We start from the raw sequence: 26,839 nt of genomic DNA, 5'->3' as shown, positions 1-26,839 counted from the left end.
AAGGGGGCGAGCATGAAGCGTGCTGCAGCAAAGACAAGGAGTGGAAGAAGGGTTCCCACTGAATTATACAATCTGCCACAGATGGGTTCCAACGCTACTGTGAGGCATAGCTGAACATCTGGGCAATGTGCTAGGTTGGGAGATGAACAGGCCAACAGTCACTGGGCGGCCACAAATCCACAGTTTTTTGAAATATTTTTTCAAAAGCATCATAATATGATGCTTAATAATACAATAAACCTATCTTCTATCAATGAAAGTGTCAATTGATACTTATTATCCTGGTTTGAAATCCACATAGTCAAAAACAATATGCACAGATGTAGCTCCTTTGGTGCAAAAACATTTCTACTTCAGGTTAAAGATCATTCTGTTATGGCTGCTTTTGATTCTGCTGCTATAGCAACCAGCCCAGGGATTTCTTTTCCTCCTGAGCAGTTTTTAGGTAGTATTTTGTTTGGCAAAACATAATGTTTTATTTCTTAATTAAAAGTTTGTTTCAATTAAAAATTAAACCAGTTATTCAAAAACATTATGGTTCTAGAAATGATCAAGGGCAATGCTTATATACAGCCAAACACAAGTGAATTCCGGATATTTTTTAATTTATGTGGGCTAAGATACAATTTTTCAGCTCAATGACATCTACTATTCTCCTGCAGCTTTAGAACAGTTTCTGTATAAATGACCCTTAAAAATTCCCTCCCATAAACCAGTTTTGTTTCTTCTTTTATTCTTGTTTTATTTTTATACCTACACATTCCCAAAGCAGAAGCACCACTAAAATTCTCTGCATTAATTTCTATTTACCTGGCATTTTGGTGAGTGGATTCAAGATGCTATAAATACTGAAAAATATTTCAACACATTTGTTCTTTCTTTAGAGCATCGATTTATTCTAAATCCTCATCCAAATTTTTTTGTCCGTTATTCCTTTCTTTAAAACATCACGGCATCACAGCATATGAATAGGTATTCAGTATTTTTTCTAGCTTCCTTTGCATGCCTAGAGAGGTAGGATTAGCAGCACTTTAAGCAGTGCAGATGGTGAAGATGCTACTCTACGTGCAAAGTTTCCCATACTCACTCTAGAGGGACTCCACACTTAGCAATGCCAGCAAAACCACTGTTCTTTAAGAAAGGTCACTGGAAGATTAAATTTGTTCCATATAAATGCACACTACAAGAATTGACATGCATTATGTATACAATCTACTTTCCTGGCACCAGAGCCTCTCAAGCACTTTTCACGCACAGTTAAAAAAATTTAAGTGCCCAAGAGCCCTTGCACCTTCTCAATCAGAGCTGGAGCAAACAGCTCAGCCGCAGATATTTCTCTTCTTGACAGACTGTGAATCAGATAAGATATTTTTGAATTTACTACTAAAAATGAAGATCACTGGGAGGAGGGTGTCAAAGACAAAATGCATGCACTGCCTCAAGACGAAAGCTGTTAAAGTTTTGTTGACTGAAGTCCACGTGTCAGAGGCTGTGCTGGTAAAGGATGGATCTCAGTCAAAGTGAGGGACTTACATTTGTATTGCACTTGGACTTCCCAATTCACACACAGAAAATAGGGTAAAGCCCCTGATGTAAGAGTGAAAGATATGTCTGTACTAGGTCTGCATTTTGTACACCCTTGCTTTGCTGAAATGAATCTTGAAATTTTGTTGAACACTAACCACCAAGACTGATCCAAATGCAACCACTGGATTTTCATCTGCTCAAATGATCCTGAAAGGAATGAATGGATTCTGCACACCCACTCTCTGAAGGGTGCCTGACTGCTGTGCCTTCCGACAAGGAGCAGATGACAAGGTGGCTCTGACCTGCCTAAGCAAAAGTATTTGGAAAAGAACTGTCCCTTGAAGCCACCTGAGTCCTGGAATGGCTTTTTTATTAGTTCCCCACCTTAGCTCCATGAGTACAGTGATAAATCTGAGGGGCCACAAAACACCTGCCTGCACAACTTACCTTGGTTTAAACAGAAGTAACAGTTTTGATCATTACAGAGAATGTCAACTGATAATCTTGCCAAGCAACGTATGGAACCAAAAGCATTGATTTGCTATTAAAATGTCATTAAATTTTTCTCTGATTTAGTTGCTGTGTGTGATTGCAGATATCCTAACAGGCTGAGAAGAGTTGAAGAGCAGGGAATCTAGCTCTTTAAAGAATCTTTAAATCCATATAAAACCAACAGTAAGTGCTATATTCCCAGTTGTAACAAAATCTTAAACTGGGGAATGTAAGATTACTTTTGACATAGAGAGGTCTGAATATCTAATACATCACTGTTAACATTGCATAGCCCAAACATGTTTTAAAAAATGTTCATGGTCACATAGATGTGGAGATGAAAAAAGGATATAAAAGTAATTTGGGTTCCATAAACTACTCTTACATTGCAACAGCAGACATGAGAGATGACCTATCTGCAGTCACATCCATTGAAATGAGGCCTGCTCTTGAAAATTTCTTTTATTGTGATTTTAATGAAAATTATAAGGAGACAAGCATGGATATAATTTTTATACACATACAAAAGATAAAGTATGCTAATAGAATAAAATTACCACTTTCCATTGTCAGTGTTTTCTTTTTTACTCTGAAGCATATGATGGGAAAAAACATACTTTCCTTTTGGATATAATTTCTACCTTGAATTTCTCTCTATATATTTCCCTTTTCCGGTTCTTTTCACAGAATAATAGAATGGTTTGAGTTGGAAGGGACCTTACAGACAGTCTGGTTCCAACTCCCTACCATGGACAGGGTCATCTTCCACTACACTGGGTTGCTCAGAGCCCCATTCAACTTTGTCCTGACACTTTTCCAGGAAAGAGCCACCCACCACTTCTCTGGGCAACCTGCTCCAGTGCCTCACCACCCTCACAGTAAAGAATTTCTTGCTTACATCAAATCTAAATTTCTCCTCTTTCAGTTTAAAGTCATTCTCCATTGTCCTAGCACTACATGCCCTTGTCAAAAGTCCCTCTCTGGCTCTTTCTCACTGCTTCCCTGGCCTCTTTTCCTTCAGGAGATTCCACAGTCTATCCCTCATCTCTGCAATCCACTCTATTTCATCTGCTAATGAAGCAGTTAATAAAATCCTCATCATTTGGCATAAGACAACATGCTAACAATTTCCGTTCACACTTTTTACAGTCATAGTGGCAGATTATTTGCAACATAACAACTCTGGATCATTTTTTATAACCCCTTCACTCAGGAGAGTTAAATCCATTTAAAAATAAAAATCAAACGTGGCAGAGAGTGTAAAGTACATATTTACAGCAAAGATGTAATGTGAAAGCAAAGTATTTGACAGCATGTCTCCAGCAAAGAACTGGTCAGTAAATCCTGACTATTATTTTGGTTTTCCTACATTAAAAGAAGAAAATTAAAAAGAAGAAAATTGCTTTAGAGAAGTAGTTCATGGAAGAAGAGGTATTTTAGATTTTGCTAATGAACAAAACAAAAATATGTAGGTATATTCTGTACATACTGCACAGCTCAGTGAAAATTCTATTTATATGTAGGTTTTGATGTTCATATTTAACAAACATATATAACGAACTGATTTCTAATTCTTATGCAAAATCAAATGCACAATTACAGAGATGCAGTTTTCTGCTGACTTACTGTGCTGAAAAGAACAATGGGGACAGACTTTATTGATAGGTACTGCAATTACAGTTTCATAATATGGAACATTTGCTCATCAAGGAAAATGTGCTTCCCTCCAGACATCTTCATTACAAAAGAAGCAGGAGGTCACGTGGTGAGTAGCGCAGAATGAATGCTCTCTAAATACGTTCATTCTCTATTGGTATGAAATTATGCTCTTTTGAACTTCTCACCATAAAAAAAAAATGATTGTTCAATTGTTCTTTGCTTCTTAAGAGCATTTTACTTAGGATATATTCTTCATATGACAAAATTACATTACCTAGATGAGAATAAATTTAATCCTACAAAGTATACAAGTCATTTTTTCTACTAAGAGATACCAGTCTGGTTTGGACTTACATTGACCAATGGTCAGAAACCTTATAGTTATTGAATTTCTTTCCACTTCTTTATTCTGGTGTGAGTCTAGCATGGTGCTAGTGAAAATCCAGATTAAGAGCACTGAAAACAAGTTACAGCACACATCTCTCCTCAATTTATTACTCAAAACAAAGTTGATTAGGCAAATGACCCACATTTTCAGGCACTGCACAGCATGCCTTACTAATTCTCCAATAGCTTAGGCTTAATAGACATCTAATGTCTATATTCACTCAGGGTCTTGACTGAGGCATGTTCTCATATCCCTATAGTACAATTAAGTTGAGCAGAACACAGCCACAGTCACGCTCAGGAGTTTTCTAAAGTGATGTAGAGGGTTTACAGTACCAGTTGACAGCAAGCCCAGTACCAAATAAATGCAGACTGGACAGGGAATTGTGGCACTGTTTAGCAAGCTGTAGGTGCACTGCAGTACAAGTGTGTGTGTGGGGTGGGGGAAAGCATACTGGTGGAAAAGCCAAATGAGGGACATGGATTCATACTGCAAAGAATTTCAGCATGAGATAGGAAGAGGATGGGCATCTGCCTGGATCATCAAGGAGCATTTTCCCTGCAACCACAAACAGTGTAACAGATACCATGGAAAATAATGAGGAGAAGCTGAGGGCAAACTCAGCATGTGTTATGACAACACAGGCAGTGTTAATAGTACCTTTGAAGATAAACCCAAGAAGCTTGCCATTGATAGTGGAAAAAAAAAAAGGAGGAACAGCTTGAAGGAAATAAGTAGAGGAGAATGGGTCAGAGCAGCATGTGTACAGACAGAAGAGCAAAATTACAGAAGCTGAAGATAGAAAAAGATTTTTCATAGACTGGATTTTTATCCGCCAAGAATTTGGAAGAAAAATGTACTTGTTTGTCCAGAGAACTACAAGAAAAAGTTTTCTCCTATTATGACATGAAAAACAATGAATGTTTTAGAAGTGAACTTTGAAGGGTCTGTGAAACATCAAGAGCCAAATCAGACACCTTTGCTGAAGACCTGAATGGCTGGGGAGACATGGTGACGCAACTTTACAGTGAGGAGAAATAGCCCAGGACAGACTAACATTTTGGGGAGATGAAAGAGATCATACTCTGCCTCTGAGGAGGATTCATGCCTAACTGAAGCTAGGCTCTAGACCAATTATGCTTGATAATTTGTGATGAGACAGGAGGAAGAGAGTGCAATATCCTTAAGAGATGGGATTTGTGCACTACCGCTGAACAGATAGTTTGTTGTACACAGAGATGGGGCTATACTCACAAATGTGGACAAAAAGGGTTAAAGAACATGACAGTCTGGCTGAGAATAAAGCTTACATCACTGTGTCCAAATGTGACAGAGTTTGTGAATAACATCATAATAACTATGAGCAATAACTGTACACATAACACTTCTGTGAAATCCTCCAGGCTACAATTTGTTCTCAGTGTGAAAGAGAAGGATATTTATTAAAGACCCTATGTTCTACAGGCACAGATTCTTTGGATGAGTGAAGAAATAAAACTCTTACTGAGAGGCCCATAGAATCTCCAGACAAAGGGAAAGACTGTGGATGTTGTCTACCTCAGTTTCAGTAAAACCCTTGATACTGTCTCCCACAGCATATTCCTGGAGAAGCTGGCAGCTCATGCTTTGGACAAGTACACCTTTCACTGGGTAAAAACTGCCTGGATGGCTGGGGCCAGAGACTGATGATGAATGGTGCCACAACAAAGTGGTGATTAGTGTTCCCCAGGGCTCATTATTGGGGTCAGCCGGTATCAGTTTATTCATTATCTTTATCTGGACAAGGAGACCAAGAGCACTCTCAGTCACTAAGCTGGGTGACAGAGTTGATCTGCTGGAAAGTAAGAAGGCTCTGCAGGGGGAGCTGGACAGGCTCCATCAGGCAGCTGGGACCAGTTGTCTGAGGTCCAATAAAGCAAAGGGCAGGTCCTGCACTCATCACAACAACTCTACGCTGTGCTAGGGGAACAGTGGCTGCCTGGAAGAAAAGGACCTGGGGGTGCTGGTTGAGGGCTGGCTGAATATGATCCAACATGTGCCCAGGTGGCCAAGAAGGCCATTGGTACCCTGGTCTGTATCAGCAGTGGTGTGGCCAGCAGGACCAGGGCAGGGATTGTCTCCCTGTACAAGCACTGGTGAGGCCAGAGCTCAAGTCCTTTGTCCAGTTCTGGGCCATTCACTGCAAGAGGAGCAACAGAGGAGGGCAGCAGAGCTGGGGAGGGGTCAAGAGAGTGAGTCATACGAGGAGTGGCTAAGGGATTGGGTTGAATTTTGAAAAAACACATCATCAGAATATTGCTCCTTAATTCAATGAGCATATGGTGTTTCAAAAAGCAGAAATGGTACAAAATTTTTACTTCAATTTGCAAGAGTTATAGGGTCACCTGAACCATATTTTTAAGTAATATCATTTTGGAGTCCTTTTTATAGGTACCAAGGATATAGTTCATAGAGCATAAAAAACCCTATACTTGCTACAAAGTAGTATGACCAGTCAGTATTCTCTTTAGGCTTCTCCCTCCTCATATTCACACTGTCAGCTAACAAAGTTTTGTTTTAAAAGTACTTTAAACCTCATTATGTAGTTTTAAATTTTTGTTCTCAATGTCTAGTTGCCAGAATTTCAAAAGAGAATGATCAACATGCAATTTAGTCACATCAATTGAAACAAAGAGTTCTTATACTAAATTGATAGAACTAAACTTATTTTCACCTTATCCTTTTAATTCTCAAGTTACTTCATTGAAATTATTTCTGCAAATATCAACACAGACAAAACAGAAGACAGGCTTTCCTCAAAACAACTCATGCAACTCAAAACAGAGAGAATCTATGTTTTGCATCTGTCTGCATCTGTCTGTTATTTCTCCAACCCAAAGTATCTTTGAACTTGTTTGGAAACTTGACCTCAATTTTGCATTTGTAGGGTGATCTGAAAGATACGGGTCTAAGTCAGGAGAATGACCACACAGCATCCTCGTGGAGGAGTGTCCAAAGAAGCTCAGCCCAACCCCACTCTACTCAAGCTCCACAGTAGCAGAAGAACAGGGTAACCTGGACAGTGTGATTATTCAAGCTGCTTGCACATTTTTTGTAATCTGTATTTATATGATTTTGAAATTTAAGTTATACTACAGGGAAAGTTAAAGCATTTGTTTTCAGGACACATAATTGACATAAATTTATTACTATCCCTGCACTACACAATTTCACCAGCCCTCACAGGAATTCTGTTGTTCTTGCATGCTGTCAACAGGTTTACATCAAAGCTTAATACTTTTCCAAGAGATGAAATATTATCTGGGATAAATATGCCAATACTTCAAAATTCTGCCTAAAGGGACTAATTTGAAGCACTAAACATTTAAGTAGGACTATAGAGCACACCTAGAGATTCACACTATGTGCCAATGTGTATAAAAAGGACCAAAGAAAACAAGTTAAGAACACTGCACAGGCAGCAAATGCTAGGGGTGTTAATATAAGTGTTTGACAATAATAACACTGATGTTGCAAATTTTTTCCCACAATGAAGCCACAATTTTCAGCTAGATTCAATATGCAGATGAAGATATGCTTGCTAAGTGTTCAGTATATATTATTTCTTAGAAACCTTGGTGTTATATCCTGCACTACTGCAAAATAGCATAATTATTAACCTCAGTGGAGCTAAACACCAATTGACTTCACAAGCAGATGCTGTTTTTCAGGTTAATGCAGTGGTAAATTAAGTAACAGTTAAAACTTCCTGAAGTGAATTTAGTTTTTATATGAAGCTGTGAGTCTTTCAGACTTCAACTTCTGTGTACAGCCAGCAGAGAAACATACAACATGTGTAACCCACTCACACCCAAAGACTGCAAAACCTGTCCAATTGTTATTGCTTTGATTGCTACAATGATGTCTAATACCACACTATTTTTATGTGTGCCACTTGTCTTTCATATACCTGAGGTAAAGACTCTGCTTCAGTTCAGCTCTGTTTGCTGCCAGCCTGCTCCATGCAAGTCAGTAACACAAAGACAATAATCTTTCATCTGCATGGGGAACAATCTGCTCTGAAAGAATGTTTGAGGAAATAAAGATTTTTGGCAATTGTTACTGAAGTTTGGAGTCAGGAAACTACATATGTACACACACTCCATTTTGGTCAAGGTAATCTCTTCAATTAACACTGGAATTGCTTTCACTGCAAAAAAAGATTTTGTTCAAGTGACAGATGTTGATAGATTTTCTTTTAATATTGCCCTAGTTTCAATACAGATTTGCTAACTTTGATTAGAAAGGTAAGTGCCCTTAGACACTGACAATTTTTTTAACATGAATAATGTAAAATTAAAGGTACTTACCAATTTTGCAATGTCATTCACATCATCTGTGACTGGATTCCCGCAGGAACTCTGGGCTTTGACAAGAGGATTAAGTAGGAGGAGTTGAAGACAAAAGCAAGTGATAATCCAAGTCTGTTTAGTAAAGAAGAAACAAGAAACCCCAAGTAAGCAATTGCCAAATATGAAGCAACAAGAGATTGCAGTAATGTTTTTCATATCTGCTGTCTAGAGGCAACAATACTCTTTATCCTTCATGAAGGCATACTTGTACCACCATTACAGTATCATCTTCATGGCAGGAATCCATGAAAATGCACTTAATTGATCTTTTCTGGAAGCAAACATTGTTAGAATGTTAATGGAAAACCTAGTGTTGAGCCATTAGGTTACTTGCACAGGATCATTCTTAGCTGGGTTTTTGCAAAGTTTGCAAGGAAGAGAAAGATACAAATCTTGCAATACTCTTTATCATCAAAATACAATTGATTGTATACTTGTCATTCACTTGATAGATCTGTGGCTCTAATGTGATAAATAATAAGGAACAAAATTATACCAGAGTAGATCAAGACAAAAGGAGAAGGTTAATAATCACAGCCATTTCATTTGAGTACTTAAACTGCAAGCAAACCCACGACTGGACTCTGCCCAAGTACTGACATCTCAAGCAGCAATACTGTACATCTTCTCCAAGTGACGTGCTCCGGCCTCTCAGAAGTGCCAGCTTGGCTTTGGCACTACATTCCCCTCCTAAATCCTGCTGGAAACAGCAATGCAATGTACTGACACAGGCTTGTGAGACTCACAAGAAAAGCACCAGATAACTGGCTGCGATGCACCTGGGTGTCTCCTTGGCTACACTGCCTGAACTTCCTCGCCTTCTGTTGTTCCTTGTGCTTCGCTGGTTTCCCACAGAGCCCCGTGCCAAGTTTAAGCTGCAGATCCCTAGCTCCAGAATGTTAAAGCATTTAAGTTATGGATAATCAAAAGTTGCCTCGGGTTGTGAAGCTTCTTCTGCCAGCTGACTGAAGCTGTCAGCAAAAGCCGATGATGGTGTACATTTACGGCAAGTATGGAATTTGCCTGTGCAGGCTCCTCAGCCTCCATAAGGGCAGGACTGAGATCAGGATTTGCTTTTGCACAAACTAAGACAGAGCTCAGCCCCGTCTGTTCTGTGTGACAGGTAGAGAACTCCAGCTTCCACCCTCGCCTTCATGTGCTGTCCAGCCTTTCAATTTAAGAGCAAAGCAAATGAAACAACAGCGACACAATTCTCTAGGAAAGCAAGAGAAAAATCACAGATTAAAAAGATGTATCATTATAGTAATATAGAGAGCCTGAGAAAGAATGATAATAAAGGTTGCTCAGGAATTTCATAAACTTGACAGAACAGTGCCAGGCACTTTATCTAAAAGAGCTGTTAAATGACAAGAGTAATCTCTTTCTTGTATCTTTTATCTCTTAAATCTTGTATATATCCTGCAAGTAAAACTGGTCGTTTGCTTTCTTAGAATACAGCTTCCTGACATATTTAGGTAAAACCAGCGTGGGCAGCTGGTAGAAAAGACAATCCAGCTTCCCCTCCTTCTGCACTGGCAGAGATGGTTTTAGTCAGTTATACCAGGCAGACAACTTCCATTTTTGTTTTCCTGTAGTATTTTTCAGCTTTCTGATCCACGTAACTGACACAGCTGAAATACTCTGTCAAAGATGAGGCAAGCCAGGGCTGCTGATTTCAGTGCAGCCTGCACTTGCCTTCCCCTAAACTGTACTCTCAGACACCACAGAGAAAGAAATCAAAAGTATTCTGAGCAAAGTGCATTTACAATATGCATGTCTTTTGAGAATGTCTCTTGCTTCAACAAAACTAGTATTTAAAAATAATTTTATTTTAATATTTGTACAAATAATTACTGAGAATAATTACCAAGGTGAAGGATTGAGAATAATTAATAGTCTGTCTTACAAAATGTCCGTCTTTTAAGCTACAGAAAGCTTTGCAGTTATATATATACAAACAAAGATGCTGCTAGTTTTAGAAAGGACCTTTGAGAGCTCCTTGCAGTGTATTAGAGCTCAAAGCTGTTTAATAACTGATTTCAAGTCATCAAGAGAAACGTCTCCCTTTCCTTCATAAGCTCCAGATTCACAAAGGAAACAAAAGGTGACCTCAAGTTAACAGGCTACCTCCTCATTCACAATTTTTGGAAATAAATTGCAGTAAAAAAGGCAAGAAGTTAATGACAACTATATACTGCAGCTATATTATAAGTATAATGATAACTGTACTGCTTTCAAGAACAAAATCTGAGTCGTTCAACCTTTGGAGTAAACCAGTGCATTGGCAGTAACAGTGGCAGGGACTTTTCCCTGGTATCTTCGTTGGAGATGGAGTTCACACCAGGAACTGACAATTTCTTTATTGGATTCCTTAGTATTGATTAGCAAGTAAAGATGGAATTTTTTACTGAACTGTGTCATGGTCATAGGATGATGTTCAGCGCAACAGTCTAATAATCAAAAAAGTAACAAAATTCTTCAACTAGAAATGTTTTTTCAGCGGATCATCTAAGTAATATTAATAAACACTGTAGTGCACTCCAAATAAAAGCAGAACTTTAATGCACCTTGTCAATTTTTGTACTTCTGAAGTTTAAAATCACTATACAGTATATAATTATGTAAATAAATAACAATACTTTTGTACATGAAGTTTAAAATCACTATACATTATATAATTATGTAAATAAATAATACTTTTTCTCCTATGTAAAAATGGATGGGATTTAAAAGCATAATAATTTTATAACTGCTATTAAAACCAAATGATTTCCAAATTTTGAGATTATTTGAGGTTTTTCTTGGTTATTTTCTCCCTGTGTCATCCAACAGGAACTAAAAAATCTTCAAAATACTGCTAGTTTCAACATGTCTATTATACAAAATCTTTTAATTATTTGCACTTACAAAATATTTACATTACGCATGCCTTCAGGCACATTATATGTAAGGACTGTACAGATGAAAGGGTTGAGCTATTTTTGTGTTATTTACTAATGACCAAACCTGCTGTTTGAGCAAAACTTGAATAGGCTGAATTAAATCAAGGACAGAACAAATGGGAACCTTAAACAATAGCTTTATAAATAGAGATGCCCATTTTATACTTTACTAAGCATAAATAAAAGTTACCTACACAGCACTCATAACAGATTTCCATATTTAATTACCCCTAAGTTAACATGGGATTTTTCAAAGCTGGCCTAAGAATTTAATCACACGTCATTTATTAGCATTAAATTGAAGATATATAGCAGACTGGAGGCAGACCTGTATACCAAAGGGCCTCTTCCTATTTTTGGCTCAAAAATTATTCAATTGTCTTTAGATTCTGAAATCTCTTAAATACTGAATATTTAAGTTTGTGCAAGGGGAAAAAATAATGATGAGACTCAAAAGGATAATTAAAACTAAGGATTTCAAGTACACTCATTTGTTTATTCTGCAAATGATTTGCACTATTGCTTGGAAGCCACAATCTAGAGTTTCAGCAAACAGCATTTAAGAAGCTCAGCTAGTGATCCAATGTGTTGAAGACCACCCTTTCAGTTGTAAATCAACATCTTTTTTATTTATTCACTTCATTTACAATCTCAACTGTTGACAAAGGCTGCTGAGTGAGTGGTTTAGCATCTCTTTCACAGTATGCTATGAAAGATATTCAATCATGTTAATGTTCAGCTAATTCCTTAAGAGGAAAGCGGCAAGGGGAATACCACATTGCTAAATAAACCATTCTTTGGAAAGTCTGGACATTCCCAAATATCTAGTTTGTCCGATAACACTTCTAATCACAAGAAGGTTGAAAGCATTAAAAAAAAGCAAATAGCAAACCACAAAAAAAGCATTAAGCAGAGGGAGAGGCAGTAACTACACAGATGAACGGGTTCTCCAGTTTAAAATTTCTTGTATTCAAATCATATTAGCCTTGGAATTTTTCAGCCCAGTTTCCTGAGCAAATCACCCAATTAATCACAACCAAGCCACAGCTGAAGAAGGTTACCTGACAATATGGAACAATGTTCACCCTGGGCTAGGCTTCCCAAATTTATTTTCCTCTTCTGTTAACATTGGAGTAGGAACATCTTTCAGTATTGGCCCCTCAGACAGTGTTTATATGCTGCTTTGCTGAGACACAGCTTGTGAACTTCTGCCACAGACAACCCTGGTTGGTCAATCATGGACAAGTAACTCAATGTTCATACTTATGCCTTGAAAAACATTTTGTAAGAAGATATAGAGAAAATGTAAATAGCAAGAAAATAGATTTCTTTGCTATTTTTTTTAAACCACAAAGCATCCAGATGCATAGAAGCATGGTAATTCTTTCTTAGGTCTATTTAGTTACCTAGCTGTGACAGAGATTAAATAATTAAAGTCATGGAAGAACTGTCTTAAACCAATTAAGAAATTAACTGCCAGAATAGAAAAATCTTTAAATGAAAGAAGAGCATTTATACAGAATGTAATCCAATTACAATTTCCATGGTATTCAGTGACACCTTCACACCTGCAAATGGCAGTGCTAACTTAAATACCCAACATGGCCATACCTAAATACTGCTTAGAGTACTAAACATTGCTCAAGCCCCCGAAAAAGCGAGTTAAGTGTGGAAAAAGAAGTCACCCACTTTAGACCAACTAGATCTGGAACAATGAAGTACTTGGCAAGCACATTTGGAACGGGCAATGTCCCCTGCACATTCTCAAGTACCCAGGAAATTACTTCAGAGTAGCTGAAAGAAGCACTGCTGAATAAAGCATAGTTAAGGCTTAAGTCTAGTTACACCCCTTGACCACCAAAAATGGCCCTAGTCTCACCAAATACAATAGCCTACCAACTGGGGTTCTCTCTGAGCGGCAGACCTGGGTTGCATTTCCTGCAACCAAGGTCATTCCAACTCACGGGAGGTGAGCTGGGATTCTCTGATATATCTACCTTGTAATTACCATGGAATCATAGATTCATTTAGGTTGGAAAAGACCTCTTAGATCATCAAGTCCAACCATAAACCCAGCACAGCCAAATTCACCAGCAGACCACGTCCCCAAGCGCCACACTTGCACTTCTAGAGCTGATTTCCTGTCTATTATGGCTTCCTGGCTAAAAGGGGCAAACGAGGGGTACACTGGTACTCCTGACCCTAATTTTTCACAACATTTATGCATTTTACATTGTCAAGCCAATATGTAGAAAAATAGACATGTTCACTGAACAGACATCACCATGTCTGTGTGTATCCTTGTCTCACACATGCTCTTCCATCTGGGCACCCTAACTTCTGCGAAGCTCCCCAGTCAACCTGTGGGTTTTCTTGAACAACCTTTTGGCAGTCCAATGAACAAAATGCATAACTCCAGCTCCGTGAGTCACTCTGCAGTGATGAGACACCTAAAAATCTCTGGATCACACCCTCCATGCTTTGTTATGATTACAAAATCCAGATACATACTTTTCTAGTGACTGATACCACTCTTTATTTTTTTAACAATGATGTGTAGTAAGGAGTATGATGGTAAAAGTAAGCAACAGAGAGTATCAGAGATATTTTTCTGCATTTTGATTTCAACACAGACTATAAAAATACTAATAACAACTCTTTTCCAAAGTAAGTTTTAGAATGTTTTGGACACAAAATATTTGAACATATAGGTGGTTGTTTACAAAACACAGTATATTTTCTACTCAGTTCTGCACATAATATCTAAAATACATAGCATGAGGGTATTTCAAGGGGTTAGGCGGAAGGAAATTGGCAAGTTCATGCTACAAATATAAGCAGGGAGGAGGTGCCATTGCTACCTACACTCAAATGAGTTCAACAGGCAAGCTTCTTTCATAGCTGTTCCATCTTTTTGTGGCAATACTGTATTTGCCTTTCTATAACTTTCCCAACCCTAGAAGCTCTTCCCCCACACTTTACACTCAGGTGTATATCCACAGGGGACTCCTAGAATGCCTTTGCACTCACTTGTGTGACCACAAGAATGGGAATTTTCATCTAACTGTTCATTTGGTGGCAGAATGTTAAAGTGGAACTTGCTAGACTCCACCAGCCATATGTGCAGAAGCAAAGCAAATTGCTTTTGCAAAGCCAATTGCTGTATTCAGATGCTTATAGGCCAGTTCCCTTCCTAAGGTACACTCTTAATGAACTGGAAATAATTTTATTCAGGTCAATGGATAAAAGGTAGTCCCAAACCTGTTAAGTGCTGATGCAGAACTACTTTTTCTCCAATATTTTTCTTTTTCAGCTGTGAGGAGAAACCATTCTCTAGCTCTGCCAAGTTATTCACATCTATTTCCTGAATCAGACAAATTTAAGATATGTAGTCTTTACAGTGTTGAGAAAATGATGAGTCACACCATTCTTTCCCACCATCCAGACCTTGGGAAAACTGGGAAGCTGCTTAAGACTATATGCCAACTTCATTTCATATGACCTCAGGCTAACTGCTATTATCCTCTACCCCTTGCAGCTCTTCTTGACAGAAGTAGCTGGCTGCTCCAGCCAATGTGCACACTTGGTAAGGAGCACCCAAACTCCTGCTGAGTGTGGTTTGTGTGTTTCAGCTGAAACCAAGATGGATGTGATAAGCAAGAACTGTAAAGTGATAGAGAGTTTGCTTTGCAAATCAATGCAATTCAGGTATTTTGCAATTACATTCAGTAAACTACAAAAAAGTCTTTTTAATGTGTAAATTAACATATTTATTTTCAATCTCTATAATGGTACCATTGCAAAATATTTGGCTGTTCTAAAAATATAAGCTCTGGTTCTTTAAAAATGTAATCTGATCCATAATAAATTTTGTCCACTCATTAATCTCACTTGACAATCAGGGATTCAGGCAGTTTCCATGCATCCTAAACTTGTCCTGGATGGCAGCCAGTTTGTTTAGTTCCCAAGTACTGGGAAGTGAAGTTACCAAGAGACAGGTAATTATACATGAATGTTGCCTCTGGAACTCGTGTTAAAAGTGTCTGAATAAATATTTACTGATAATAATCCATCAGGTGGCATTCTAGTTCAGTGAAAGAGTCAGGAGATTTAAAGGACAGAAGTATTTCAGCTGGAAGAAAGGATAAGAATTTAAAAACTTCTATAATTTGAAAGAAATCTTCCTATAAAATCAGAATCAGAGATTATCAGGATCTCCAAAGGTCCTGCACTTAGCAGTCTTTTTAGGACATGTGTACTGGCAAGAGAGATTTTCCCTTTCCACTTCTTGTAAAATTCCATAGTAAACATCCAGGATTGATACTGAAATTTTTCATCTTTCTGTCTATAGAGTGATAAAGGCCAATAATTTATTGTCCTGTAAAAAAAGCATTGGGATCCAAATACATGCACAATCAAAATAGAAATTAGCAGACAACCAGACTTCAGTTGACTCAACAAAACCTCCCACAAACTTCAAAGAGGAAGTTGTCTTTTTTTTTCCCCTACTGGGAACTTACAGAATTCTAGCATAGACCCAATGGCATTTTTAAGTAATTTAAAAGGGAAGGCAACATAAGATAAAATTATCTTTGCAGGGAGGAAAAGCTCCTCACACTATATGGAGGTGGATGATCTGTCTTCCTCAGGGAATGAAAAGACAGTCTTTTGGATAAAATACTTAATTAAACATTTTTTTCTAAAGATCTATTTCAGAGGTCTTGCTTGTTTGCCAAATTCATGCAAAAAAAAAAAAAAAATCCACTATATTAAATATTCTTTTGAATTATAATGAAAATATATACCAAGCAATCTTCTTTAATCTTAGACTTTTAAGCACCAGTAAAGAAAAGGAAATAAGACTTGTTATAGAAATTCTGTACTGGATCTTTAATTCTTACCATCTGCTACAAATTTTATGTTGTTTGGGTTGGAAGAACTATTACATTGGCAAAATAAATTAAAATAAATAAAATAATATAGAAAAGTGAAAACAGCTATTTTGATACTTGGCACACACCAGAACTCATGTACATGATGAAAATGTCCTCCTATATCATTCTTAGTATGAAGCAAAAAATGTTAAGTGGATTCTTAGTCTTTCATGCACAGAAACCTTGCTAGATAATAAACTGTATTAATTAATTAATTATTAATCTGAAGAATTTTCAGTTCATGCTCAAGCCTGTGGAAAGTAAACATCAGGGAAAAATACTTATAAAAATTAAAAAGAATTTGGGCACTTTTTTTTTTTTCTTTCTTTTGAACCCTTTCATACTTTTTTTATATAAGCAGGGGATGATTTTCGAAATTTAAATTACCGAATTGTCAACTTGGTTTTAAACCAAAGACATTCTCAGAAAGCCACTGTTCTGTTTCTGGACTCAGAATTTTTTTGATAACATCCCTGACAGGCTGTATCTTTATAGAGATATAAATCCAGAACTAATTTCTCTGACCTGCTTGATATGAGACCTCGTTACAAAAGAGTAATTGGTGAACACAGACTGAAACTAGATGCCAGTATAGTCGAGACTCTGTTTCAAGCTCCTACCTTAACTGTATTACATTTTTATAATTACAAGCTTAGCTGTGATTAAAGAACACTGTTTGGAGCTCTTTGATATGCCAACACCAGTATAAGCTTTGACAGTGCTGATGGATGACAATTTTTCACATCAGTATTGTACTACATATTGTAAGACTTTTCATTTCCCGACTTTTTATAGTTGCTGTCTACATTAGTGGTCTACAAGAACACTCAGAATAAGGTGGGGAAATAGAGTTTGTGTTAACGATATGGTTTTTATCATGATAAAGATCATGGGATCCAGCCCCAGAAGCTTTCCTCAGTCCCTCTCTCACTGAGAAGGTCTCATGACCAACATGTGCAAATGTGGTCCTCTGCAGTCCATTCAGAATGACTTTGGCATCATCTGCTACTCAAGGCAAATGATATTACTAACCTGAATTCCAACATACAGGGACAGGTCTAGCCAGTCCTCCTTGACAGACATTCACAAAATTGGTATTCTTGGAGCATAAATCTCTTCAGTAACTTTATCTGCCCCACGCCACAGCTGGTATCAGTTTTCAAAGACACTGTGGCCTTCAGGTAACCCCTGGGATACATAGGGTTCAGATTCCATTTTTTTGTATCCCACTCCTTTGATAAGATAGCTTGTATTTTTAATAGAACTGGATAAAAAGAAATAGAAAGAGTGAAGTGGGATTGGAGGGAATATTCACAAAATCATTCAGGTGGGAAAATACCTCTAAGATCAAGTCCAACTGTTAACTGAGCATTGCCACCATTAAATCATGTCTCAAAGCATCACATCTATACATCTTTAAAATACCTCCAGGCCTGATAACTCAACTACTTCCCTGGGCAGCCTGTGCCAGTGCTTGGCCACCATTTTGGTGAAGAAATTTTTCCTAATGTCGAATCTAAACTCTCCATGGCACAACTTGAGGCCATTTCCTCTAGTTCTATTGCTCTGCTTGGGAGAAGAGAACAATTCTCACCTGGCTACAAACTCTTTTCAGGTCACTGTAGAGAGCTCATCACTCTCCTGAGCTTCCTTTTCTCCAGGCAGAACAGCTGCCCAGCTCCCTCAGCTGTTTCTCTTAAGACTTGTGCTCCAGAGCCTTCACCAGCTCTGCTGCCCTTCTCTGGACATGCTCCAGCACCTCAGTGTCTTCCTTGTAGTGAGGTGTTCAGAACTGAACAGAGGATCTCAAGTGAATCTTGGGAAATTATCTCAGATCTTCTGTTCTGATGATAAAAGCCTGGTACTGTCCAGTGTAAGTGACAGTGGTTTGTAAATGACAGTGGCTTATATCAATGCATTCTCATGGAAAAACTGCTCCTTTGTTTGTGCATTCATAATCCCCTCTTCCCGGTGTGTTGTCTTCATGTACTTATAAAAATCAACCCTACCATTTGAGTCTTTGCTATGCATAATAAAAAAGTCCATTTGACTTTCATTGCTTCATGAAAAAAAAGCAACATAAACTCCCCCAAAATCTCATGGAAATAAACAAAATTTTCCCTCTTACCTCTTCTCAGATTACAAATTTTATTTATTTGCTTTCTACAGTACCTTAGCTTCACAGACTCTCTTCTCCAGAAAGTGTAAATATAGGATTGCCCTAACTCTTATTGTTACAACTGTCTCAATGGGTGCAGCACCCAACCAGGTGGTTGCTTCTGAAGTGAAGACAAACAAAACAACACTAAGTCAAGCAACCTTTCAATGGGATCTCTCCTCATTAGTCAGAGCAGTTTCTCCCATTGATAAGTAACTGTTGACATAAAAAGTATACCCAATCTACTTTTCACAAAAGCTGGCTTCTTTGGATATATTCCAGATAGCAGCACCTGCATCAACTTAAAAAGGTTTGAAACAGGAAATAAAAAGTTTTCACTTTGATCCCCCAAAAGCCCCAGTTGAGAACTTTCCAAATTATGATGTAACATGTATGTTGGTGAGGAAAGTAATTTTGTATTTTGTATCTGTGGCTTAACCCCAGAAGGCAACTAAGCACTATACAGCTGCTCATTCAGTCTTCCTCCCCAGTGGGATCTGGGAGAGAACTGGAAGAATAAAAGTGAGAAAACCCATAGGCTGAGATCAAGACAGTTTAAGGGGACATAAAAAGAAGAAAATAAGAATGGTAACAATAGTAACAAAACAATAGTGATATACAAAACTAGTGATGCACGATTCAAGCTCCCCGCCTGCTGAGCTGCCAGTTCCCAAGCAGCAGTGGCCCCCAGCCAGCTCTCCCCCATGTGCATGGTGAGCATGATGCCACAGGCCATGGAATATCCCTCTGGCCAGTTTGGGTCACCTGCCCTGGCCACGTCCCCTCCAGATTCTGTGCCCCTCCAGCCTTCTCACTGGCAGGGCATGACAAGCTGAGAAGTCTTTGACTTCGGGCAAGCTCTACTTAACAACTAAAAATCTCAGCATGTCATCAGCATTATTCTCATGCTAAATCCAAAACACAACACTATACCAGCTATTAGGAAGAAAATTGCCTCCATCCCCGCTCAAATCAGGACAAAGAGATTTAAAAAAATAAAACAATGAACCAATCAGTTCGCCAGGCCTGTGGTGAAAGTTTCAACACTAACTACAACACCAATGAAAGAAGGTCATTCTGCTCTACAGCTGTGTTAAATCTTGGATCTCTTGGGAAATAAATAACAGATATTTTAGGTTTCCTTCTATCATCAATAGTGACACCTAAAATTTTAGACATAAGTAATAAAAACCGTTATTTATCCTTTCAGAATTCAAAAGATGCTTTTATAAACATTATTTTAAACCTAAATCATTACCTTGGGGCATGTATAAAGGATGAAAAGTATTTTGAACATATTGATCTCCAGTAGCATGAGGGAGTGCCATTACACAACTCAGCTGCAGAAATGGGGCAAGGTAATGGTCTTCCATAGTGAAGCCTGCGTTTCTGCTCCTTCTCACTATTTTTCATCACAAAATTTACTTTATCCCACATAATGTCTATTAATGATGTGTCATTCATGATTTAGAAACATGATTTTACAGATTAAATGCTATGTTTTTCAAGCACCTTGTACACTGTGCCATAAGAGAATGAATGAGGAAAATTCAACAAAATAGAGCTTGTTTGCCAGAAACAGTTTGAGATTTAAATAAAATACATAATCCTTTCCACATTATGTTCTGTCTGTTTCAAACAAAACATGTTGTTAGGCAATGAGGTCAGCTTCTGCTCCCATAAACCGCCCCATGGACATTTTAGCAATTATCCATAGTCAATTTTTACAAAAACTGCCAAAGGTTTTGGTAAATACTTTGGTAGGGGAAAAGATTAAAAGTATTTACAGGCAAGCCGCTTAAGAGTCAGCATACTAAAAAACCAAAAAAGTGAAAAATGAAACCTGCATCTCCTGTCCTTGGTGTTAAATTTTCATCTTCCTTCATCAAGAGATACAAGAAAACCCCTGAGGACTTTCAACATGTTGAACATCTTTGTCCCAGCAAAAATTCTGTTCTTTGTACAGAGCATTTCTTGGTACACTAGTTAACTGACCATTAGCCAGCATAATGTCTGTCAAGGTATTTCCCTGGGAAATGTGTAAGTTTGAACCTTACCATTCAAAAACTTGGAGCCCATGATTCCATATTTGTTAATAATCAAAGTTTCATTGAGCTGATCATAAAAACACTGCTAGGCTTCCACTTCCCCTAAAACTATACATTTCTGAAGTTTCATTAGACCTTGAGTACGTACTTCTTATCAGTTTACCTGAGAAACTGAGCTGCACATACTAGTAGTGCTCCAAGAAATGCCTGTGAGATTCATACAAGTTTATCTTAGCTGTTTCCAAATAACACAGAGTAAGACAAAATCAGGTTTAAAACACTTTCTACCAGGGAAAAAAGCCTCACAAAATGCCATAACTTTTTCCAGAGCCTGATTTCAACTCAGTTCCCTCATATGTCAGACAGCATTTTATTTCCTACATAATTTGAATTGCGTATCTTCCTATACATATATAAAACCAAAGTGAATAATTTAGCTTTAAGGTAATGATCTGTAAAAGGATACATTACATTTACACTGTTATTGGAATATAAGTACATTAATAATGGATCTATGGTTTTTTGTCAAAAGAATATTTATCCAAAGCAATAGACAAATGTATGAGATTATTCTCAAATGTCTTGAAGCCTGTGAGACTGCAGACAAATCAGGTAAGAGACACATCAAATTAAAAACTAATCTTCAAAACATTTAAGTATGCTTGCAAGACAACGTAAGCACTGGGCAGCCAATAAGCCATTTACCTCAGCAAGCTGGAATTACAAACACATTATGCCTTGTCTTAAAGTAATTACATTAGTATATTAGTAAGAAAAGTCAACTATATTTTTTTCAGGTTTTTGATCTAAACCAAAAGCATTTTCATATGCCAAAAATATTGGCACATGAAAAAAAGTTGTTATTATTATTCTAACTGCATATTTTTACAGTAGAAAACAAGCGTAAATTCCTTTTTCAAGATGTACTAAAATGCATCATGCCATTGTTAATTCTATAAATTCTGTCTGAAATTATTTCCTGAGGCATATGTTGCTGGTTTTTTTTAAGAAAGCAGATTGTCAGAATGGCCATTTTAAGAATTTCAACACATGTGTAACATTTTTCCAGGAAAACATAAGTTTAAGGTAGCAAAAATGGGGTGAGACTGATCAAAATGCTTCCTTTAACACAAAAATCCAGCAAGTACATTACTGCATCAGAAACTCAAGCATACTTTTAATTCCTATGCACCTCTAACAGTGGACACATTTTTAAAGTGTTTTTTCCTGCTAACACGGAAGTGCTGTACAAGAGTACATTTCGGGGATGGTGCACGGAAACTCCACTGGTTTCCAATGGCTAGAGCTGTGCAACAAGTTTAAAATTTTGACTTCTCACCATTGATAGTCACATGGTAAAAGAACAATCTTTCAGTATAAACATCTCAGCTGTCATTACTTTCCCATGTAATTGAAGTTCAGCTACAATATATCTTAAAAGTGTTTTCCTTTCCTCTAAGCTAAAGGCTGAATTGTTACAGATGGTAATTTTGGCAGATGGTTGTGTATGAAACTGAGTTTATAATTAGGCCAAACCTGACTTGTACAATTAAGGCAATGAAGATTTGAAAAATAAGAAGTGTCAGATCAGTACATGATTAGTCTGGTGCCCACGGAAAACTGAAGAAACCTGGTAATTCAGATTTACAGAATGCACTGCCTATATAAAAATTTCTTCTGAGTTGCATGAATTACAAGATGAGAAACATTTCATGCACAGAGTGTAAACTGAAATAACCATGGCGTTTTACTTACTTAAGTGTATAATCCCTTTTTCTTCAGTCAAGGAGGCTAATGAGATGGTCTGAAGCCATCTAACAGCTCCCTGCTGCTGAGAGCTGAGGGCTCCTTCTCTGCAGCTTCCCTCCCCCTGACATTCACCCGACCCCTAAGCAAGCCAGTAAATTCAGCCAGTGACTAGCCAATTCAGCTGAGAGACAAAAAGTAATCCCTGAGGAATGAGTGGAGGAGGAGATGAGATGTGCAAGGATGAGAAGACTAGGACTACCCCTTTCTGGATGTGACCTCTTGGGCTTGTTCTAACATATATCAAGCTGCATTTCAAGCCATATTATATCTAGTGTCAAAAACCTTTCCAGAGTGGTAATTTTGTGTTAAGGCGGCATTGCCAGTTTTAGCCTCTTCTCTTAAATATTTATTTATTCTTATACCAAGAAAGGAACAGTAATGTCCATCAATCATTCTCTCTACTACATTCTGCATATCATTCAGTAGTTTCTTGCAATCAACTTTCAGTCTCTCATCATATGCAAATTGCTCCCTTATAATGCTTTTGCCTATTTTAAGATCCCTATTTCTGTTATGCTCTTTTTTTCAATGGGAAAAACCAGAACTTTTTTTGGGATGGCTGATGAACACTATCATAAAAGCACTCCACTTTCGAATTTCTCTTTCTGCTCCTACTGCATCCCAATATGCTGTCTGATTTGTTCTATTATGGGCACAATATAGGGATTTTTCATTCATTTTCCTGACCAAGCATTGCTACAAGAACATAAATAAGAGCTTGGAAGTACCTTTCAGAAGTAATTGAAATGGCCTTTATTAATTCAGTTACAATTAGTTCAAAACATTCCTTCCAAAATGCATCCCCCTTGCTCTCCAACACAACAAACTCCACTTGCCATCACGCCATCTGTTCTCCCATCTCCTCTAAACCTTTACAAAGTTCCTCAGAATCTCTTTTAGTTTCAATTAACCTGAGTAATTTATGTAGCTTGCACATGTTGTCATCAATCTGTGAACCCTATTACAAGATTGAACTATATGAGGTTACTGACAATTAGAGAACATTACCTTTTAGGTTTTTGCCATGTTACAAATTAATGACTTGTTCCTACACTTTGCTTTCTGTCCTAATTAATTTTTTTCCCCTTAAACTGTTAAGATAAGAGGGATACACTGTGGGGCTACTTAAGTTTTTTATTAGGTCTTTATTTTTTAAGAATCTAAATAAGTAATTTCCATTTTTCCTCCTTGTTCATCCATTTTGAAACACAAATATATTTCATGCATTGAATGCATTTCTTTTACAGGAACTGGGCTTTTCTATTCCTTTCATTGAACACTATTAATACAGAGTTCCCATCTGCCTTCTACCAAGCAAATTAAATACAGCAAGAGCTGCTAGCAATACAACAATAGAGGCAAGCTGGTAAGAAAAATTCTTCTCAACTCTGGACATATTCATTAATTCGACAGACAAGAATTAAGAGTTAATGTGTTAAGAGGTACTATATATTCAAGAAAATTAAAAACCACCATGTTCACCAAATCTATGAAGTTATAATCACTTCGTCATTACCTTAAAATTAACCCAACTAACAATTTATATCCTGCCCTTATCTTTACATCTGTTCACACAAACTGTATTTTTAATATTCTGGTGGTTTGTGGGTGGGTTTAGAGTTTTTTTTTGTTTGTTTGGTGGGGTTTTTTGTTGTTTTTATTTTTTGTTGTTATTGTTTTCTTGTTTGTTTTTGATTTTGTTTGGGATTTGTATAGACTAACAACAAGAAACTCCATCAAAGTGTTTCTCGTATTTCAGTGTTTCCCCACAATTCTGCTATGTGTCCAGGAAGAACAGGCACATTACTATGATATATACCAACATGCAAGTGCTCTCAGCTTACAGTTAAGAGACACAGCATAAATCCCAGCTACCTTCATCATCACAGAATTGTGACTACAGAATTAATATGAATGTCATTCACATGGTATCTTGATGTTTTTGTTGGGGTTATGCTAACTAGAGAGAACTGTAAATATCTAATCTTAAACCTGAAGCTCTCCTTGTGGCTTTCCTTAAAAAAAAAAAAAAAAAAAAAACACAGAAATTGTGGGGTAAGCATTCCAAAAAGAAGTTAAATCATTCAGCTTACACTATGGAAACACACACATAACTGGACAGAAAAAAATCTGAGAAAAAAAGCTCCCCAAGTCTGTACAATTTTGAAGAAATATAAATGCCTATTAGATACAATGACTCTTACACCAGTAATATGACTCTTACACCAGTAACACAGTATTATGAATTTAGTTAAATAACTGAGATTAAATATTAGCTATTCTCACAGCATCTGCAACAATACAACAAAACACAATACTTTGAAAAAACAGTTCTTTTACCTTTACTTTTACTCATTAAAAATGGAATTGTAAATCATGTGTAGTGTGATACAGAGCTTTACATTTGCTCAAAAGTATTCATATGAATTAGAAAGAATGGCAAGTGTCAGTAGTGAAATTATTCTGGTAGAGGTTCAATAGCATCTTTGTTACAGATGTGCTGATAGAAAACTCATACAAATATTGACACAATATAATGTGGTTTCTTGGATTCTTTTTACACCTAGTTCTCAAATGCTTCCTAGGATCATTCTTATTAAAGAAGACACATTAATTTGCCTAGTCTATTATGAAATTTCTTTGGCTTCCATAATTAATCTCACTGAAAATATAACCCATTTTTGAGAAGATTAGTGTAAATATCTTCAGAGCATTTACTTTTCAATGTCTGCACTCTAAAATTCCAGTGACTAGTTATGCATTCTCATAATCGATAATTTTTAGCAAGCTTACTTGAGTGACACTTGTCAATTCTTACAGGAGAAAAAAATCTTCCCAGTTTTACAGGAATTGAACCATTTACTTTGAAATAAGTAATGGAGTATGTATGTTAAGAAGACGACTCCTTCATAGTGAATAAATGCAAAAAGAACATGATTGTTTGACAAATAGCACTTTGAACAGGTACTAATTCAACAGTAACTGAAATAGTGTTCTTGGATGGAATTGACTTGTTTCAATAGAAATGAACCAGATTTTAGTAGGCTAAAAGGAGATTAACTTCACATATGTCTCAGGCCATTTGCAAATGTCAACAACATTCTGTTACAGTGGGAAATGACCAACAGTACTGTAGAGAATCTGACCATTACTGGCAAATGTTTAGCTGATCTCTAAAACCTGCATATGAGAAGAGATTTTTATTTTTTTTTTATGCACTGAATGAGAAGATAGAAATTCACTTCAATTATTTAAAGAACTTATTAGTCCAGAACTTTTTAAAAGTAAAATGAAAGCAGCAAATTAGGTATTTCTCACTTGCTTAGGTAACAGAGCTGAGACACACAGGGGAAGGCAATACCAAATACTTCTAAAAGGATTTCCTTTGGTCTCAATACGTATCTGACCATTAAAAGAAAAACCAAACAAACAAAAAAAAGCAAGAATTTCTTAATGTATTAAGAAAACTACTGACTTTACAGAGAAAAAAAAGTATTGTCACTTCTAGAAATGGCAGAGCAGTATTTCAGAGGACTCTTCCTAATTGTAATAATAGCTTGTAAGAATTGTAAAACAAAAAAACCAATATATTCCACGGAACAATGGATTCATTCTAATCCTGTCCAAAGAGACTTTGTTTCCACAGATGATACAAAATACAGTGACAACAGGTTATTCAGAGGACTAATATTTGAAGTGGGCTCCAAAAGGTAATGGGAAATAAAAATGCCAGAAAAAATATAGAGAACATACACTGGAGATGAAGCTTAAGGCGTATGTGAGCAAACAAGATGCTGATAGACACACCTTCAGTACTGTGGATACTGGAAGAGCAGAAGTTGTGTTGGCAGAGGTGAGGACACCAACTTAAACACAGTAGATGGTGGGAAAGCTGCACAAAGAAATGAAGGTATTTTCTGTCTTGAGGGGAAGAGGTGAAAAACTTGCTGACATTTTCAGATGTGGCCTTGAGCTATGAGGATAAGAAAAAAAATCCAGAAGAAAATGGATGGAATACTATGAACACCATCCGACTTGAGATTGGAGTCAATTTTTAAAAATAGCAAGTTTTTCATTGATTTTAGCAGCCTGAAACACTGGCTAGTATTCCACTATTAATGGAACAAACACTGAATAAATACATCTAAACAGTTTGGAACAGACTACAGTTATGGCCAGAAGTTTTAGATAGTGCATGGCCAACCTAGGGCACATTCTTTGTCAGGGATTATAAAACAGAAGATCAAAGCACCTTCAGTGACAGTAATGAAATTTATAGTTTATAAGAAAGGTTTGCCTTTCCTAGAAAATAAAGCAACATCCATCAGAATCATTTAAAATGGTGTCAAATACAGCACTGGTAGTTTTTGCTGTTAGAACAGAAATGCAATGCACACATTGCTGAAGCACAGTAACTTGAAAAAGACACCAAATATGAATAGTGGAGATACATTTTTTCCCTCCTTTTTAAAATAACCACCAAAAAGCTCT

At 37.1% G+C, this 26,839-nt stretch overlaps 1 protein-coding gene across 2 annotated transcripts in view; it reads right to left on the bottom strand.

Moving 5' to 3' along the window:
* The window catches only part of KITLG (KIT ligand), a 53,762-nt gene that overhangs the window by 19,670 nt on the left and 7,253 nt on the right, over positions 1-26,839 (bottom strand). For both annotated transcript variants that reach the window (XM_063154927.1, XM_063154928.1), the window contains exon 2: positions 8,416-8,529. In XM_063154927.1, the coding sequence (XP_063010997.1) occupies positions 8,416-8,529 (114 nt within the window). The remainder of the gene's footprint in view (positions 1-8,415; positions 8,530-26,839) is intronic.

Source organism: Melospiza melodia, chromosome 4 (assembly GCF_035770615.1).
Source record: "Melospiza melodia melodia isolate bMelMel2 chromosome 4, bMelMel2.pri, whole genome shotgun sequence".
NCBI lineage: Eukaryota > Metazoa > Chordata > Aves > Passeriformes > Passerellidae > Melospiza > Melospiza melodia.
Note: the sequence above shows the minus strand (reverse complement) of the source record. Positions and strands in the feature narration are given on the sequence as shown.